At 37.0% G+C, this 17,401-nt stretch overlaps 2 protein-coding genes and 1 long non-coding RNA gene across 4 annotated transcripts; all 3 read right to left on the bottom strand.

Moving 5' to 3' along the window:
* Window position 1: 1 nt before the first annotated feature.
* LOC105177705 (uncharacterized) lies at window positions 2–2,669 on the bottom strand. 2 transcript variants are annotated; one of them, XR_002288318.2, is made up of 4 exons: window positions 1,991–2,669; window positions 1,716–1,842; window positions 1,529–1,633; window positions 2–1,449 (listed from the first exon to the last, which is right to left on the bottom strand). It is a non-coding gene; the product is annotated as an uncharacterized LOC105177705 (long non-coding RNA). The 2 variants fall into 2 exon arrangements; XR_002288317.2 differs by having other exon boundaries at window positions 2–1,633.
* A 678-nt stretch (window positions 2,670–3,347) lies between these two features.
* Window positions 3,348–10,560, bottom strand: XLG1 (extra-large G-protein 1). Its single transcript, XM_011100942.3, has 8 exons — window positions 8,733–10,560; window positions 8,495–8,632; window positions 8,307–8,411; window positions 7,991–8,176; window positions 6,691–6,871; window positions 5,277–5,518; window positions 4,717–4,880; window positions 3,348–4,307 (listed from the first exon to the last, which is right to left on the bottom strand). The coding sequence occupies exons 1-8, from the start codon at window positions 10,053–10,055 to the stop codon at window positions 3,731–3,733; spliced, it is 2,916 nt and encodes a 971-aa protein (XP_011099244.2). The 5' UTR covers window positions 10,056–10,560; the 3' UTR covers window positions 3,348–3,730.
* A 3,415-nt stretch (window positions 10,561–13,975) lies between these two features.
* Window positions 13,976–15,949, bottom strand: LOC105177707 (protein JINGUBANG). The gene has a single exon (XM_011100943.3). It carries the CDS (start codon window positions 15,729–15,731, stop codon window positions 14,253–14,255), a length of 1,479 nt encoding a protein of 492 aa, XP_011099245.1. The 5' UTR covers window positions 15,732–15,949; the 3' UTR covers window positions 13,976–14,252.
* Between the last annotated feature and the right edge of the window lie 1,452 nt (window positions 15,950–17,401).

Here is a 17,401-nt window from a genome sequence, read left to right as displayed (position 1 = left end):
ATTCTAGAATGGCATGCTTCAGCCCAGAATCAAACGCTCGTATAACTCAGAGAAATGCCAAGAATAGTAATTCTTATACAAACTCTAGTTTTCTTACTCTGTATAATAACCGAAGTCAATCACATTAAGATATTCACCGAAACCATCTTCATCAGAGTAGATAATTTCCTCAGTGCTGTAATACAAATATTCACTCTGCATTCCATTTCAGAATTTCCCTCGCATACTTGAGTGCTGCGTCTACGCTCTTTGGCTCCAGACAGCTTACTCGTGCAACAACATACAACTTTCGACCAGTTAGAGCAGCGAAGAGTCTCTTGAACTTGATCGAAATATAATGAAAACCCATCTGGCCTAGGTTACCAGTACACCAATTTTGAAGTACCAAGTGCTTACTTCTTCATTCGGGGATACAGACTAAGGAATTTAATACGGATTTCCATTTTGTAAGCATATCAAAAAGCATTAAGGAACATCTGGTCTCTCATTTGAACTGTTCTGAAAAGTCCAGCATATTGTAAAACAATTCCCTAGATTAATCAGAAAATAGGGTGCACAAATAGAACATGTAGAAATATATTTTTCCAGTCATGAAACTAAAACATGTATATTCAGTCATCATCAAGTTTCTCATGCATTTGTTCCTCAATCCAGTTCACAGAAGCAAAATGTTTCAAGATATGAGTGCAAGTATGCAACTCCGTGGAATTATAGAGCAAAACTAGTACCTAGACAGACATTTCTGAACTGCATAATCAACATACAAGGATCTGTATGTGTTTGGAGGCGATTTCGTCAAAATACCATATGTGTTGATCCGCAGGAAAGTCTAAAATTATCCAGAAAATGACTTAAACTTAAGAAGCTGAAAATATATTTTATAAATTGTGTAAGGAATACAAAATGATACAAAAATGTGCTGACAACTGATGCCATTTGCTGGCCCAAGGGTTAAAGGGAATGCCGCATGCTATATCATTACCTGCCAACCAGAATTCATGAGAAGAAAGGAGTTGGCAAATGCAACTGTATGTTCCTGTGTGTATCAAGTCTTTGATGTGTTCAAGCTCGTCCTCTGTGGAAGCTACATCTTTGTAGAAATTTGGCTAAGAAACCAATATTCAGTATGATAAATACAACAATCCATCAAGCATTACTAGAATAGCATGATGAGAGTAAGGGTATCAGAAGGTTACATATCATGCTTTCTGCCAGAATATGAAAGATGTAGCTTCAAAAAATATGCTCTAATATTCAGAGAGTGAATGATCACCAGCTACCTGCTTAAAAATGGTCCTTGCTCCAGATCCATCACATCACATACAATCAAAAGCAGTTTCTGAATGTCGTTTTTCTCAAGTAGTCAGGCCCGGATTGCTCTCCAGAAGTATAAGCAGATTTAGGAGGAAATGGAAGAGAGAGGAAAGAACAAAGTAGCTTCATTCCAGCCTGAAAAACAATTAACTTCCATCACAAAGTAAGAAGCCAATGGTAGAGTGATGTGAATTCATAGTTCAGAAAGGACCACCTTGTCCCATATAGACCCCAATATGTTATTTAGACCCTCTAATACGTACGAACCATCTGCAGACATCCAAAACTGTGTACCTAGCCTATATTTGACACCTGCAAACTGCTAAGCCAAAACAATCATGTAAAGAAGAATATATAAGAATAAATGCCGAAACTGACCCCAAATTTTAACAAGTATCCACCTTTAACATACGCAGCTCCACTTTGGTGATCTCCGGCCACTTATGTCAACGTGCGTGTTGCCGTGGCTAGCATACACGTCGAGTCGCCCGGCCACATTCAGATGGGGTTTGTGAAGGCTTCTCCTTGCTGTCAAATTCCCCATGATCATAAATACTCCAAGCTCAATATCTAGAGCAAGCATTCGAGAGACTTCTATTCGTAGTAACAAAATACAGAAGAAGAAGAAAAAGAAGAAGAAGAATTATCACTACGTTTGAAAAGCTACAGCATTTACCTTCCCCCAAAAATCTGAGGATCTATCATACCAATAATATCCCGGTTTCAGCTTTTTGGGTGGATGCCGGCAGCTCTGCAAGATAGCCAGCGCCTCTTGACGAAGTGGCTCACCATTTACAAAGATTTCTTCCGGTGGCAATAACTGTGATTTCTCAGCCTTGGCACTTTGCTCAACTTCAAAATCACTGGTATTATGGCCCCAGTGAGACCCTCCAACATAAGGAGGACTGTGCTGATACCAAGAAGAGCTACTGTGGTTAAAGAATCGAAGGGCACGTCGGGATATGGAGAAGGAAAACTGAAATTGGAAGCTCGGGAGCTGATGCTGGTGTCCCTGGAGGGAGCGTGACAGAGTTGCCGAAGCTGTTCCCTCAGTGTGGCTGCAACTAGCCTCTCCCAGTTGTCGTATATCCTCGACATTTTTATCACTTTCTGAATTGAAATCCAAAAATCTTGCGATTTGATGAATCATAAAACCCAGAACACCAATCTGCATGACATCTCATCATGCACAGAGGAGTTGGCTGTCTAGCCTTTACCATTTCTAGTGTGGTTATGAGTTAGGTGATCAAGTTAGATCATGTTCAAATGAATACTGATGAAACTAAAATTTAAGTAGTTTTGATTCTTTTAGATAGCCTTTACCATTTCTAGTGTGGTTATGAGTTAGGTGATCAAGTTAGACCATGTTCAAATGAATACTGACGAAACTAAAATTTAAATAGTTTTGATTCTTTTAGATAAAGATAAGGAGTTCAATTCAATCTAATCTTTTCCTTCAACAAAAGAAAAGGTAGATGATGTTAGTCATGTTGTTGGCAGGCTCTCTAAATTTTATTCTGTCAAGCCTCGTTTGGCTCTAATGATACAAACTAACATTGTTGTTGATAAATATAGAACGATGAGTAAATTATAGACAAATTTAGCCCATGTTTGGTTTGTTCTATTGAACATGAGAATATCTATCGAATTCCATTGTTTCGGTACTGCAACATCCTTTGTCATTTCCTGTATACAAATAACAGTTCAGGCCCTTCTCAATTTTCATAGTAGCAGCAAAGGAATACAGCCGCGCTTTAATGAGGAAATTTACGCTGTTTGGGCTTATTTTTTATTAGGATTCTGTGTTTAAGTGATTTATACTAAATAAGCAATATCAGCATTAATAACGAATTCTTTACATGCCAAGGAATAATGCAAGCATATACATTCATGGGCCTCACATTCACCAGACACAGCACAATGGCAGCGCGCAATTAGTTAGATTGGTTGAGCCTGTCGGGCATCCTTTTTCAGTCGCAGCAGGTGCCAAAAGTATTGCAAGCAGAATATCAGCAACGAATTCAATTAGGGAATTGTAAACAAAACCAGGCACAAGTTTTTCAAATTCAGGAATAGGACATCTGCCCTTCACTGTTCCATTTTGTACAGTAAATCCAATGCATTACCGTCACAACATCACCCTGTCTAGAAACAGTTCAATCCAATCCCATTTCACCAGAAATACATACTACCCAGTAGCTCCTTTTTCTGGAATTTTACAATTGAAACTATCTATTATAAATGCAGTAAAACTCACCTACCGTTCACTATTGGATGGTATCTGCTACTTATCGATATATCAGCAAGAACCCAACTAAGGAAAACATTAGAAACAGAGCATGGTCAACATCTAACTTTGTTTTCTCATTCACATGTAATTTCTGTACAATGGCAAGAAACTATTCCATTGCCCGTCTCAGTGAGAGAAGGAACTTGCCTCTGTGCTATAAACCGAATACTCACTCAAGCTAAAGTTGGGTCTATCTTCATCCCAGTTTAGAATCTCCCTTGCATATTTCAGTGCTGCATCTACACTATTAGGCTCCATAGCTTTCACTAGTGATACATATAGCTTTCGACCTGTCAGGGCTGCATAGAGCCTTTTGAACTTGACAGCAATGTAATGAAAGCCCAACTGCCCAAGGGTTGGATGGTTTGCATTGTTGGGGCGGTTACGACTCACCACCGGATGAAAGTCATCAAACCAATTACATAGACTCAAAGGAACCTGTTCTATCTTTTGCTCGAACAAGTCAAATTTATTTAATATGAGAAGGAAGTCCATCTGATCAAAGGTTGGATGAGTAACCATGTTCTCAAAGAACTTTTTGCTCAACAGCATCTTGTTGACTGCGTTCCCATCACCATCAATGGCAAACTGATCGTAGTCACTTAAAGAGACACAAAAAATAACAATCCGAACATCTTCAAACATTTCAAGCCACTTGCAGTTTTCTCCAAAGCCTTTCGCCTGTAATCTTATCAGCTGAAATCTGTGATCAATTGAACAAAAATAACGTCAAGAGAGCAAGAGAGAACAAAGCACAACGTCGTCAACCTTTTGTAACTTAACCCAGGTCAGAATGACCAAGAATAGCTTGAAGAGAAATTGGGAAATTTATAGTATTCTCAATCATCGCCGCAGTATAAAACTTCTTGTTTTTTCATTGCCAAGAAGCAAGAACTGATTGAAACTTCTTTTGCCTTTTACATGTTTCCTTAATTGTTTGAAAAGAAACAAATGATGCATGCGCACACATAAGTATAGGCAACAAACCACGTTCATAGTTACAAAACATAAACTCAGACATCAGAATATGGAACTCTGTAGTAGAAATAACCATAATTGTAAGATAACTTTCTCACAAAATTCCAGAGAAGAAAAATGTTCTATTACACTACCTGAGCAAAGAATCATGCAGATCCCCACTGTCAGCATCATCATCATATGCTGACTCAGGAAATGAGAAGTCCACACATGAAAGCCCATTGGATGAAGTAACATGTTCAGCATAAAGGATATCCACATCAGATGGTTTATAATCCGGTTTCAATATCTCAACAGCCTGGTAAAGGAGAAAGCAAAACAAGAAGGGATCATGCAAACAATTAATTGAGAGGAAATGAAATGAAAATACAGTAATGATCTTGTAAAATTTAATAAGGTGGATCACTGGATGTGAAAAATTATCTAAACCTCTTCTGCTGTCTATTATTATCTTACAAGGATAACAGGATCCATATTTAGAATTCACTCTCAAATAATTTTGCACTAGACATAGAAAGAATTATGAACTATGACCAAAACAAACAGTGTAGTCACCCTCGAGATCGCCTACAAATGAGACATCTAGAATGAATAAAAGCATGACATTCCACAAAAGAATTTGTCGTTTCTATAACGGAATATTCGACACTCAATCTAACAGCCAGGCCAGGAAGTAACAAGGTCATTATCTTACCCGCTCTAAGAAATAACTCGCAACACTGGGGAGAGTTTCCAATTCACTTCTCCGCTTGTACGTTGCCTGGAAAGCTGGATTACTCCACAGTTCCTCAACCAGTGGTGCATATTCCCGACTAGCAGCCGGGAAGATAGCTTCCAAAGTACCTGATGCCATGATCTTAAGGAGCCAGTCGGAAAATGCCTTCAGTCGTGGACATATGGAATAAAGAGTCTTCTCACCATTGCAGTCAACATGCCCTGTTATAAACCAAGCACGCATTTAAAGCTAACAAATTATACATGTCAGCGACAAAAGCATACAGGGACAACCAGTACAGATTTCAAAAAATAAATTATTAAGCCGTAACATGGAGGGAAAAGCTCTTCAACAGTTTTAAAAAATGATATCACAAAGCACTTGAAATCAATACATGCAGCAGGCATTTCTATGTCAACTGCATTTTATCCACTCTGATATGGAGCAGTCTAGATTTTTGGAAGCTATGAGACCTCAACATGTCACCGGGAATTCACCACTAAAGTTGGCATCTTTCCTAATATTCATAGAAAGTGACCTGAATGATTTTTTTTTTAATCTGCAACACCAGTTTATGTGTTAGCAACAATATCCAGTTTTATGTAAATTAAAACATAAATGGATTTCAACTTTTACACAATCTTTTTCTACCCCTGCAAATATACAACTTGGACGCCAATGAATAATCAATCTAGAGGATACAGTTTCTTTTCATGGCTGATAGAGGAACCTCATTTCGCATAAACTTGGCTTACTCTGATTAACCATACAAGAGAAAATATTCTCAATTATACAATAATGCTAAACTATAATGTACTAGGTTCTGGCAGGAAAAACGGCGTGGGGTTGGGGATAAAAATAGCATCAGAATGAGTTGATATACACCCTTGATGCATTTGAAATGTTTGAAAAGTTAATAAGTAAAACTTTATAGTCATGGATCATTAAATCTTCTTATAACATATAACTTACATGATAAATGAGCAACTTTACTAGCTCATTCAAATTACTCGTTATAAATTATTCATGCATCTGACAAAATGAAGTTTACAAAATAAACTAAATAAAAAGTTCAATGGCAGGAACCATCAAATTTCTTCATCACATATAAGGAACGTGATAAATGCAAGTGAAGCTTTAATTGCCTGTTAATCTCGAAAACCAATTTGGCGAAAAATCATTACTGAAGGTTGATAACACAATAAATTGTAAACTGTATAACAACAAATGATCCGAGTGTCTCAAACTCTAAAAAGCACATCAATAAATTGTAAAACAAACAAAACCCAAAGCTATAAAGTACATTAGCAATTAGATCCCAGCTTACAATCGGATGATGCTTTTATACTCGCATGCTTGAGCGAATAAGAAAAATATTCAGATGAATTTCTACCTGCAAGCGCTGAACCATCAGAAGACTGATTTTGCCTCAAGTCATTCAGACTTTCTTCTTCAAAGCGCTCGCGGCCCTCAAGAAGTATCCCGATGTAAGTATACACATGGCTCTGGATCACTAATTTAATTTGTTCACGCTCATCCTCGGAGAAAGGTATGTCTTTGTAAAGAATTTTAGCCTAATCCAACAACACTAAACATGTCAAAGGTTTGAATATTTCCCAATATGGCATAAAGGATAAAAGCAATCCGAACAAGCATTTCACTTAAATGCTCCAGCAAAATGATAATTGATCACAAGATAAAGTGCAGATTATTAGAAACCTCAAGTACTTAAGTGCCATCAACTAAGTTGCATCACCAGCAAGCAAGCTAATTCATATTTAAATAGCTAAAACACCGCATTGACATTACAAGTAATGTGAGGTTGGACAATATTACAGTAATCAACTTTGTAGGGAGCAACATGCTTCCAGAATTAGAATGGGTTACTAAATGTTGTCACAAAGGATGAGAATCAGAAGGGATTAAAACTAGTAAATAATATAGAGAGGTTAGAAATTTGTCCCATCTGGTAAAGAGAAGTTGAGATGGTACAAAAAGGAGGAGTTCAGTAGGTGTGATATGTGAGTAGTCTGGAGTCATCAAAAGCCTATCAGAATATATGATGTGAGTAGAGTAAAGCAAACGTACTGTCTGCCCATATTTGTATTCAAGCATTTTCTTATTTCAACTCTTGCATTTATCTGGGTCTCAGACGCTACCAAATGCTTAACAATGCAGTATCTCGTTGATGTACTGGGATAAGGTGCTGATACTTGCAAATGTTACCTACCACACCATGATGATAATTTTTTTTCTGAACTAAAAATGTGAAAGAATGTATCCTACTATTTTCTAAAATATGATTTCAAATTTAATTCACTTTATAGAACAGAAGTTACATTGTATCAGAAATGCTCAGTTTCTCATCCTAATAGTTGTGTTAGTTGAAGTTTTATGTCAATAATGGAATCGAACTGAAAGACATGATCCTACCTCACATATCCAAAGGACCAAAAAATGCTTCATTATGTTAAATAAATGCTACACCATCCACTTCAGCGCTATACATTAAATTGAAGATCATCATTTCAGTTTAGTGGCTAAATGGGGATGTCACTCCAATAACGACAAAAGACTGATAAAGTAAAAAAACTGAAAAAGAAAAAAAAGAAATAACGTTTATTCAATAACAATATGGCCAATACTTGTGTTTCAAAGTGCAATCAATATCTGGGAAAATTCTTAAGAGCTACCTGTTTAAATATGGTACTTGTCCCAGATCCACTGTATCCAATCAAAAGAAGTTTCTGAATTGCTCTTTGTTCAAGATAATCTGGCATACTCCGACTGATCATGCTAGTTACTTGCTCCCCACAAGGATGTGATGATTTAGAAGGAACTGGGAGAGAAAGTACAGCACAAAGCAGCTTCGTTCCAGCCTGAACAGTAACATCAATAAGTAGTGAAACAAGATGGCGGCTCTCTGGAATACAGAAAAAGTGTAACTGTATTTTCTTTTAATTTTTGCGACAGGAAAGAAAGACATCATAGATTTGATAGAAGTCGAACCTTGCCCCAGATATAACCTTTTGTATTTTTCTGTCCTTCCTCTTGGTACGAACCATCATCATTCACCCAAAAATGTGGATTCCCGGCACATTGAACTCCCGCTAACTACAAACATTCATAGAAATGAATTTAACAAAGAATGTCAAGAGAACAGTTAACGATGTATGTTGGACAACCAAAATGACAACCTTTAACATACGCAATTCCACTTTTGTGATCTCACGACCATTTATATAAACTTGGGTGTTTCCATTGCTAGCATCTGCCTTAATAGGACCCCCAACATTCAGATGGGGGCTAATAATTTGTGAAGGCTTCTGTCCTTCCTGTAAAATTCAGTAAATAGTCCCTTCAGTAGGAAGGAGCAAGAGATAAAAATGAAGCAAAAATTTCAGGAATTATAACTTTAAGCTTATCGTCATTCACCTTTCCCCAAAGACCTGATACTTTGTCATACCAATAATTTCCTGGTTTCAGCTTCTTTGGTGGATTAGGACAGCTCTGCAGCATGATCAACTCCTCATGATAAAGAGGCCTACCATTCACATAGATATACTCAGGTGGCAATTGGTTCACTTCACACAATTTCTCAGCCTTCATTATCTGCCGAACCTCAAGATCATTGAGCAACCGCTTGAGCATTCTAGAGCATTTTCCCAAAGATCCGCGCTTTGATTCATCAATGGGGTATCCAATGCAAGTCACGCACTTTCTACCTTCAGGCATGGACCCCATTGCTCTAAGCACACAGTTAATGCAATACTTAGCATCACAAACCATGCATACCTCCTTTTCTGTAAATCTATTTCCTTTCAAGCACCGATAACACGCTCCTTTCTTTACTTTAACAGTAGGTTCTTTCTTTGCTCTAACCACCTCAGGTTCTGAACGACTAAGCTCCTCATTCGTATTTCCATCATCTGACTCAATATCACAAAATGTAACCACGGGGCCTCGCCTCACATCACAAGCAGATTCATTATTCCCATCCCCAAACTTACGAGAAGAAACCCTAGAGGACAGATAATCCATACTCAACACTGACTCATTGGATGCCCAGTCTGTTCGATTAGACTCATTAAAATCTAAGCTCTCTTTAAAACCACTAGACAGCCTCGACTTGTGCAGACTCCCCGAGGAATCCCTTGACTTCTCAAAGCTATCCAAAGACCCTAAAGCCTCTGAAGTCCCAACCCCACCTAACTCACATGAACGATCAGGACTAATTGAAGAATATCCCCTCTCATTTGCTCCGTTCACCCCGCCATCACGATGACAACACTCAAAATCACTACTTAACTCACCGGACAAAGCGCAAACATCATTACTATGACAATTTTCAGGTTCTCTTTCATCCGATGCATTACCAACCGAGCTAGGTGAAACACTAGTTTCAGTCCCCAACCCTAGTTCTTTACTATAAGAACCCTCACTCACCTCATTGTTCCGAGACTCAAATGCAATCACTGAAGTCGGGGAAACAGTCAATAACTCGGCAGAGGTGGAGCTTAATTTCAAATCCTTCGACAGCTTCTTTCCGATTATGTCAGTAGCAGATATTGGTTGCACAATGGGCAGCGACAAATTACCCGAAAACGGCAGCGGAGAAACAACAGCAGCCACCGGAATCCGATCCACATTGATGGGCACGGCCCGCGGCAGCTCACGGGTTATCGGAGGCCCGTGATATTCCATAGCAAAGGAATATTCCGCCGCATCTTCCACAACGGTCGCCACCTCTAAGGACATATCCTTCGTCTCGAATCAAACCCTTTATTTCACAGCCCACTTCACATAGGAACAAGCATCACAAGAAACACGAATCTCGAGCAGAACAAGAACAGGGTAACGGAAAAAACATGGGGTTTTAGGTGTTGCTATAGTAAACAAACAGCCTTTAGTTGCAAGCAAAGAATTTGGTTCTGTGAAAGAGTGGGATAAAATTAACTGAAATCTTAGCAAAAATCTTCCCCCTTTTCTTTTTCTTTCAGAGATAAACGAGGAATTGAAAGATTAAGGGCAGGAGAAGAGTGTGGAAGAAAATACAAAGACGGTATATGGGGTGGAGGAAAAAAGTGTTGGGAAAGGGAAAGTGGGAGAAATGGTGGTGGGCACTGTTTCGGAGTTGGGCATCTTTTTTTGGTTTTGTTTAATTGCAAAATCGTATTAAAAAAGTGATCTTGTTTTGTTAAATCATTATGATGGAAAGAGAAGAGATGAAATCATGAAAGCTCAGCTCAGTGACTGTGTCTGTGTCTGTGTGTGAGTGACGGTAGGATGGTGGGACGGTGATGTGAGCAAGTAGCCATGTGGTAGTTTGAAGATGAGTTTAGGGGCAATTCTGTCTTTTAAGAACGGAATCTATTGCTTTGGGTGCTTGGTGGGTGGTCCCTGGTCGGGTTTTCTTTTCGTGATAGTGGCCGTGGGTGTGAAAATTTGATTTACGCATGAAATATTTTTGGCTCCAAAGGAACTGCGCTGCCCCAAATTCTGGGTTATTATTCCACTTGTGGCTTCTCCCTAATAATAAATTAACAAAGTTGTTAATTATATGACATTTTCTCACATAAATAATACACGGTTAACGGTTTGTATATCACATTCTTGTTATAAAGTCAAACGACTTTTATTTTTCAAGAACGAACTTATTTTGTTATATGATTCATCCATGGTCAAAGGATTCATTTTGGTTTCAGTAGATTCAAAATCAAGCGTTCTGAGAAAGTTAATAACAATATTAACTAGGCTGAAATTAATTATATAATAAGTGTATACTTATCATATCATTAATAATAATTTAATAAAAATGTTAATTATATAATAAGTATATACATTTATTATGTAATTAGTTTAGTTTAATTATACCTAATTTTAATAAGGATTTTTTGAAATACGAGTAGAGAATGAAGACTATGTGGATCACTGTCATTGGTAACTCAATATTTATCCAACAATTACCAAATTCACATCCTAAATAAGTCAAAATATTAGGCCATTTTTTGTCGGTATTTTAACGCAGATTGGGCGCGAACATGTGGTTGGTTTTCGTGCATGCATGAGAGTTTCAACAACCCGGAATCAATGTTCTGTGTAATTAATACGTGAATGTGCTGGTTGATAAGCTTGATCATAATTTTCCCAAATAAGAAATAATTGCTTTATTTGTTCAATCTACATATGAACAATGAGGGGTTTAGTCTTATACACAAATTATTTACTTACTACCAATATATTTATTTGCTTTGAAATTAGGGCTACAAATTAGTTAGGCCACATATAACATGTAGTTATAATAGCAAATTAAATAAGCAGTAATGACTTCTCTACTTTTGAGGCCGCCCATGCCGCCCTCCTCCAATACAAAATTCGTGGGAGTAGATTTAATTCGATAGTCTCGATTATTTTATTTTATTTATTTTTTATAAAAATAAACTCGTCTAGAGAGGTCCAAGCATTTCAAAAAGAAGAACGAACGAGATGCTCGTAATATTTTAAAATACTCAAGTCATGAAAGGCCTAAGAAAATTTTATAAGCGGCCTTGGGGGGCATCTCTCAGAAAATAGATTGATAAAGGAAGGAGGTTGAAAGCATTCCCTACTTGGATCATGATCAAAACCCAACAAATATTCGACCTAAAAGGCTGACACACATAGCAGCTCATTCTCCCACGTGGCATTTTATGAACCTTGAGGTCAACATCCACATTGAACCACATCACCCTAGGAAGACCACCTTGGCAACTAGGACAACCCAGGAGAAGGGAGGAGCCTCCAAAACCCATGACTCCAAAATCTAGAAGGGATTTCCCGCAAAATAGGAGTCATCAGACGAAAGGAATCCTCCCCTAGGCAAAGCGTGTTGTTGTGAGCTGATTAGTTAAAAATAAGATCGAATCTTGCCTTATCCCGACATATTTCGTCCCCTTTTTTTAGAATAAAAGGTAGTGTGCAGAGTTTCAACAGAGAGGATGCCCCCTTTATATATACAGGTGCAGTCCCCCAAAGGGGGCACCCTCCAGAATTTGAAAAAGTACTCTATATTCTTGTTTTAGCATTCTAATTGCAATTTCTCCTACGAATTTCTTAATCATATCTCGATATCTCATTACTATTTTTACGATTATTATTCCTAAATTCGAGACTAACCTGAGCGTTAGCACTCAACGGTTTTTTTGCAGGTCCACCCCTTTAGGATTTGCATTTACTTCGGCCCAAGCTTTTGAGTATAGTTCATATCAATTAGACCCGTGTATTTTTTTAACGCATCAATTTTATTTTATTTCTTCTTTATAAATATTTTAAGAAAAATTCAACATATCAATTATAAATAAAATTGTTCATGAAATATTCATATTCAAGTTCAAAAAACAAATTCCCATATACGAATGAAATTATTCTTAACAAAACAACCTAATAATTCATAGTAATTATATATTAATTAGTAACAACTTTTTTATCTTGCTCCTCATCAAGTATTGTTGGACAATTTTTTAATTCATCAACTATTGAATAAATAAATAATAACAAACAAATAAAATAATATAATATTTTATTAATGTTTAAACTTCACAAGATTCTAATTTAAGGGAAGAGAAGGCATTCTGATAAGTGAAGAAAAATAAAGTATCTATATAATAGATCGGGATGGGTCCCTAAGGACTCGGGACTCAAGACCCCCATGCCTTCATTTTTTTTTTGAAAAATGAACCAACCACTGTTTCTATTGAGTTCAGATCCAATTGTCACCTCTATGAAAAATAGTAAATAATGTGAACATATTTCTTCTGCATGCATGATTCCTAATGTAGCTATTTTGCATCTAATTTGTAAATGGACCTAATCGTTAGTGATATTAATGGAGGTTGTTGACATTAGCATAAAAATTAATGAAAATTCAAGTTTACGATTGAGTTGACTTATTTAACTATTTGATTATTACATAAAGGCCCCTTAAAGTTATAATGTCACGAGACCTCAACTTTAAATGATAGAAATTGAGAAGGGTACTAATTTACACTTTTCTTGGTCATTATCTTGTTAGATTAGCCCTACAATCTATTCTCAAGAGGATGTTTTGGACTCGTACTTGAAAGCTGCATAAATTAATCCCAAGAATGTATTGTGTATATGACTTTAGTTTTAATTAGTTAGTTATTTGGTTGAGTACGGAGATGTAATCTAATAATTCCATCCACTTGTTTCTCCTTTGACTACTGTTACATTGCTCATCTAAAATAATATCCAAAGTCCAAAACACAAAAATCCAACGAAGAAAATTTGATGGGCATTAAGGGTCAAACATCATGTGAAAGATATGCTCATTTAATTTCTGAAAACATTGATTTTTCAGTACATGATGAATTTCTAACATTCACATTCTGAAATCCCACCAAAGTCAGCTTACAAGGTTTCTTCTTAACTGATATGCCAAGAACGAAAAGCTTATTGTACTGACGCAATTGAAAAGGAAACAAAGACATCAAAATCCTTATCCATGTTACCAATGTTAATTGCAAGCTTTGATTAATGATTCACTACTGATACTTCACCAAAATCCTGGAAAACTGACCAATGATGTCCTAATTAATGCCACATGTAAAATGATAAAATTAATGAATCATATATTTATATATAACCAAATAATATCCTTCATTACAATCTCTGTCTTGATTAATGAAAATTTTATATCCTAATCAGGTTTAATTGAACTAAATTAATCAAACCAATCACAGAAAAATATAATTGTACATCAATAAATAGTGGCATTGCACTCGTCGTAGGTTCGGTTAAACCCGATTTGGCTAGATTAATATTTTACAGATGAGATGGTGATCTAAAGCAAAATCTGACATGTTAAAAACAATTCTCTACTGATTAACTCATGATCTACTTGTAAAATAATTAGCAGATATTTCTTGCCAATTACCAGGTATTTACTCTTTACTGCTACTTTCTCCTTTGGCTCACCTTCCCTCTACCTACTGACGATGAGAAGCTCTGAACCGACGGAATTCTTTGATGTAGGTTCTGGCTCTCGACTTGATGCTGCTGCTGCGGCTGCGGTGGTGCATCTGGTGGAGTCGGCTCCCACGGCTGTGCAGAGACCCTCCATATCTTCACGGACTTGTCCAGGCTGCCGCTATATGCCGTGTACTGCCTGTCACCGCCTCCTACATCAGTCCCTTTACGATCCTCTTCGACTGCCAAACACTTGACCGGCCCAGTGTGCCCGGTCAGCACTGATAAACAAGAATGCTCCTCTTCTTCCCGTCTCCACACGCAAATATTGGTGTCCGCCGATCCGCTGAGCACTAAATTTCCTGACGTGGCCAAACACAGTACTGCAAGCTTGTGGCCCCTCAAAACTCCCCCGTGAGAAAGAAACTTGGCGCGTTCCCAGAAGTTAACTAGCCCGTCTGATGATCCGCCATATAAAACTGTGGCATAAGGGTCGAGAGCTAGGGCTGTTACTGCACATTCTTGCTTTAACAATGTCTGTGAAAAGAAATGCTTTGTTCCCTTCCCTTGCAGTTCTCTTCGCCAAACTTTGATGGTTCCGTCGGCTGAGCCGGTGAATACCAGTCCATCAAAGCCGGCGATGACTGAATTTACAGCATCGTCATGCGCGTTGATTGATTCCAGGCACTTTGAATCTGAAATTCGCCAGACCTTAATCGTTTTATCCCACGAAGCTGAGTATAACAGGGATTTATCCTCGCTCAAACTGAGAGATGAAATGGCGTCAACGTGTTTGATCCAGATTGCATTCTGATTCTTCTTGACCTCAACATACTTGTTGGGATTGAACGAGCTTTTTATTTTGGCCGTGAAAGTTGGCAATGTTCCGATGCGCTTGTGAACGCTTGGATCCTTTCCGGAGATCTTCCAGACCCGGATTTTTCCGTCCTGATGGCCGGTGAAAATCCGTTCACCCGCAATGATAATGGCTTTAACCAATCCGGAGTTAGATTTGAACCCGGAGAATTCTTTCTGGTTTTTCCATACCCTGATGTTCTTGCTGTCTGAGCCCGTGTACAGCAAATCCCCGGAAGCTGCTAATGAATAAATGTGCCCTTCTTCGCGGACAAGGGACCCCATCAGGCCTGTGTACGTATACGACGATTCAGGCGCCACGTGAGAGGACCACGGAGATTTCGACAACGGCGAGGAAGGCGGGTCCCATGTCTGGGTTGAAGATGCCTGCGGTTCCTCCCACACGGCGCTGTTGTAGGGGGAGCTAGAGCCTGAGGGAGGCGGCGGGCGGTCATGGTTAGCGGGGCCGGCCTCCGACGTGCTGCTGAGGCGAAAAGAATATTCTTCTTGACCATCATGAGTCTGCAATGTTTCGCCAACCGTTTCTTTCTTCTTCAGGACGACGTTGGAATCCGTCGCCATGTCATAATTGCTGGTTCTTGAATTCTTCATTCTCCGTTAACTAATCAGGCCTCTCCTAATTATGTATAGAGTTACGGAAACAAACAATTATTACGCGATGTTTAGGAAGATTGAACGCTAAGATAGCCGAAAGGAACGAATATTGAAGAGAGAGAGAGAGAGAGAGAGAATAATATTGTTAGGGTTGGCTGATGATATAGAATGGTCTGATGTAAAGAAAAGTACGGGCAATGAAGATGTTGGGAGAGCGAGTGTCCTTTTCAGGCATGATGCAAAGGTGCAATTTTGTCAATCTCAATTGAAATCTCGCAACTAACTTTAAATGCAATTAGATATCCTCTCCATGCAAGTTATCTAATTCCTATCTAAAATGAGGAGCCCTTTTCAGAATTTCTCTAACCTTATTTGTCAACTCATCTTTCCATTTTTGGTTTGATTTTGTGCGATAGTGCTTCGGATCTTATTTTCTACTTAGTCTTGTTGTATTCTTTTTATTTTGATTAATCTATAAATAATACGTGTATAGAGACTACACATTTATATTATTTAAAATAAATTTTTATATATAAAGTGTATATATTAAATAAAACATATTCAACAAGATTTTAAATACAAATTCAACCCAATATTGCTTACCCCTTAATTCAATATTTGAGGCTATTCCTTGAGATGTTATAGACCAAAGGACGTTCAATTGACACTAAGAGAGTGTTTGGCTAAGTTTATAAGCTCGTCAAAACATCTTAGTTTATGAGCTATTGCAATTGTTTTGAATTTTAAAATCTTTTTAGAAAACAATTAACTCCATCCATTTTTTTTTAAACATCTTACAAGCTCTTTAATCTTAACATCTAATCGGACAAAAAGAAACTCATAATTTTGTTAGTATTTCATTTTTACCCTTCATACAGTTGACATTTTCTCTCCAAAACAAAATTATTATTTATATGATTTTAAATTCTAACCGTCTGATGGGTTTTTGAGTCATTATTAAAGTATGAAAAAGTTATCATGACAAATACTCTAATATCTTATAAGCTTTAATATTTTATTCAAATACATTAAAATCTTGTTTTTAAAATAAAATTAAATATCTTTACACAGTTAAAATATTTAATAAGTTGTATGAGTATATAAAGCATTTTAAGATTTAGCCAAACACCCTTTTTAAGTATGAAAATCATGGACTTCAGTTTTTGGATTGTTAAAGAGTAGAGTTAAGAGGAAAATGTTGTCATTTATGTGAACAATAAAGAAATTAAAAAAATAGAACGTAATTGTTTATATAATTAAAATAAGTTCAAATTAATAATTAGATTAATTATACTTGTGTTGCATAATTGGAATTATCTATTTGGATAATGCATACATATATATATGATGGACATTTTCAACTATTAATTGTAAAATATATAATATTGGTTGAATTATAGAATAATTTAAGCAATAAACGTGACTCTAAAATGGCTATAGTTTGAAATTAAGTAGCATATATGCTTGAATAAAATGGTATGAAATAGAAAATTATTATATATTTATTTTAAGAAATACTATAAAATTAATAATTTTGAATTAATTAACTAAAAAATATTTTGATGTTATGCATAAAACACATTATAATTGAAATGATAGAAAATATTGATTAACGAGGTCTCTAAGATATCAGATTACTCTCTAATCATTTTCAAGATTTATTATCT

This window comes from Sesamum indicum, linkage group LG9 (assembly GCF_026168435.1).
Source record: "Sesamum indicum cultivar Baizhima isolate 11 linkage group LG9, ASM2616843v1, whole genome shotgun sequence".
NCBI lineage: Eukaryota > Viridiplantae > Streptophyta > Magnoliopsida > Lamiales > Pedaliaceae > Sesamum > Sesamum indicum.
This window is presented reverse-complemented; position numbering and strand designations above follow the sequence as displayed.

Bases quoted from the DNA above. Each gene is read 5' to 3' on its own strand.
- XLG1 (XM_011100942.3), bottom strand. From the start codon at position 10,055: ATGTCCTTAGAGGTGGCGACCGTTGTGGAAGATGCGGCGGAATATTCC. The intron at 8,177-8,306 runs GTTCGACTTCTA...GTTACTGTTCAG, and splicing joins AAGGTTATATCTGGGGCAAG to GCTGGAACGAAGCTGCTTTG. The intron at 6,872-7,990 runs GTAGCTCTTAAG...TTGTTGGATTAG, and splicing joins CAAGTACCATATTTAAACAG to GCTAAAATTCTTTACAAAGA.
- LOC105177707 (XM_011100943.3), bottom strand. From the start codon at position 15,731: ATGAAGAATTCAAGAACCAGCAATTATGACATGGCGACGGATTCCAAC.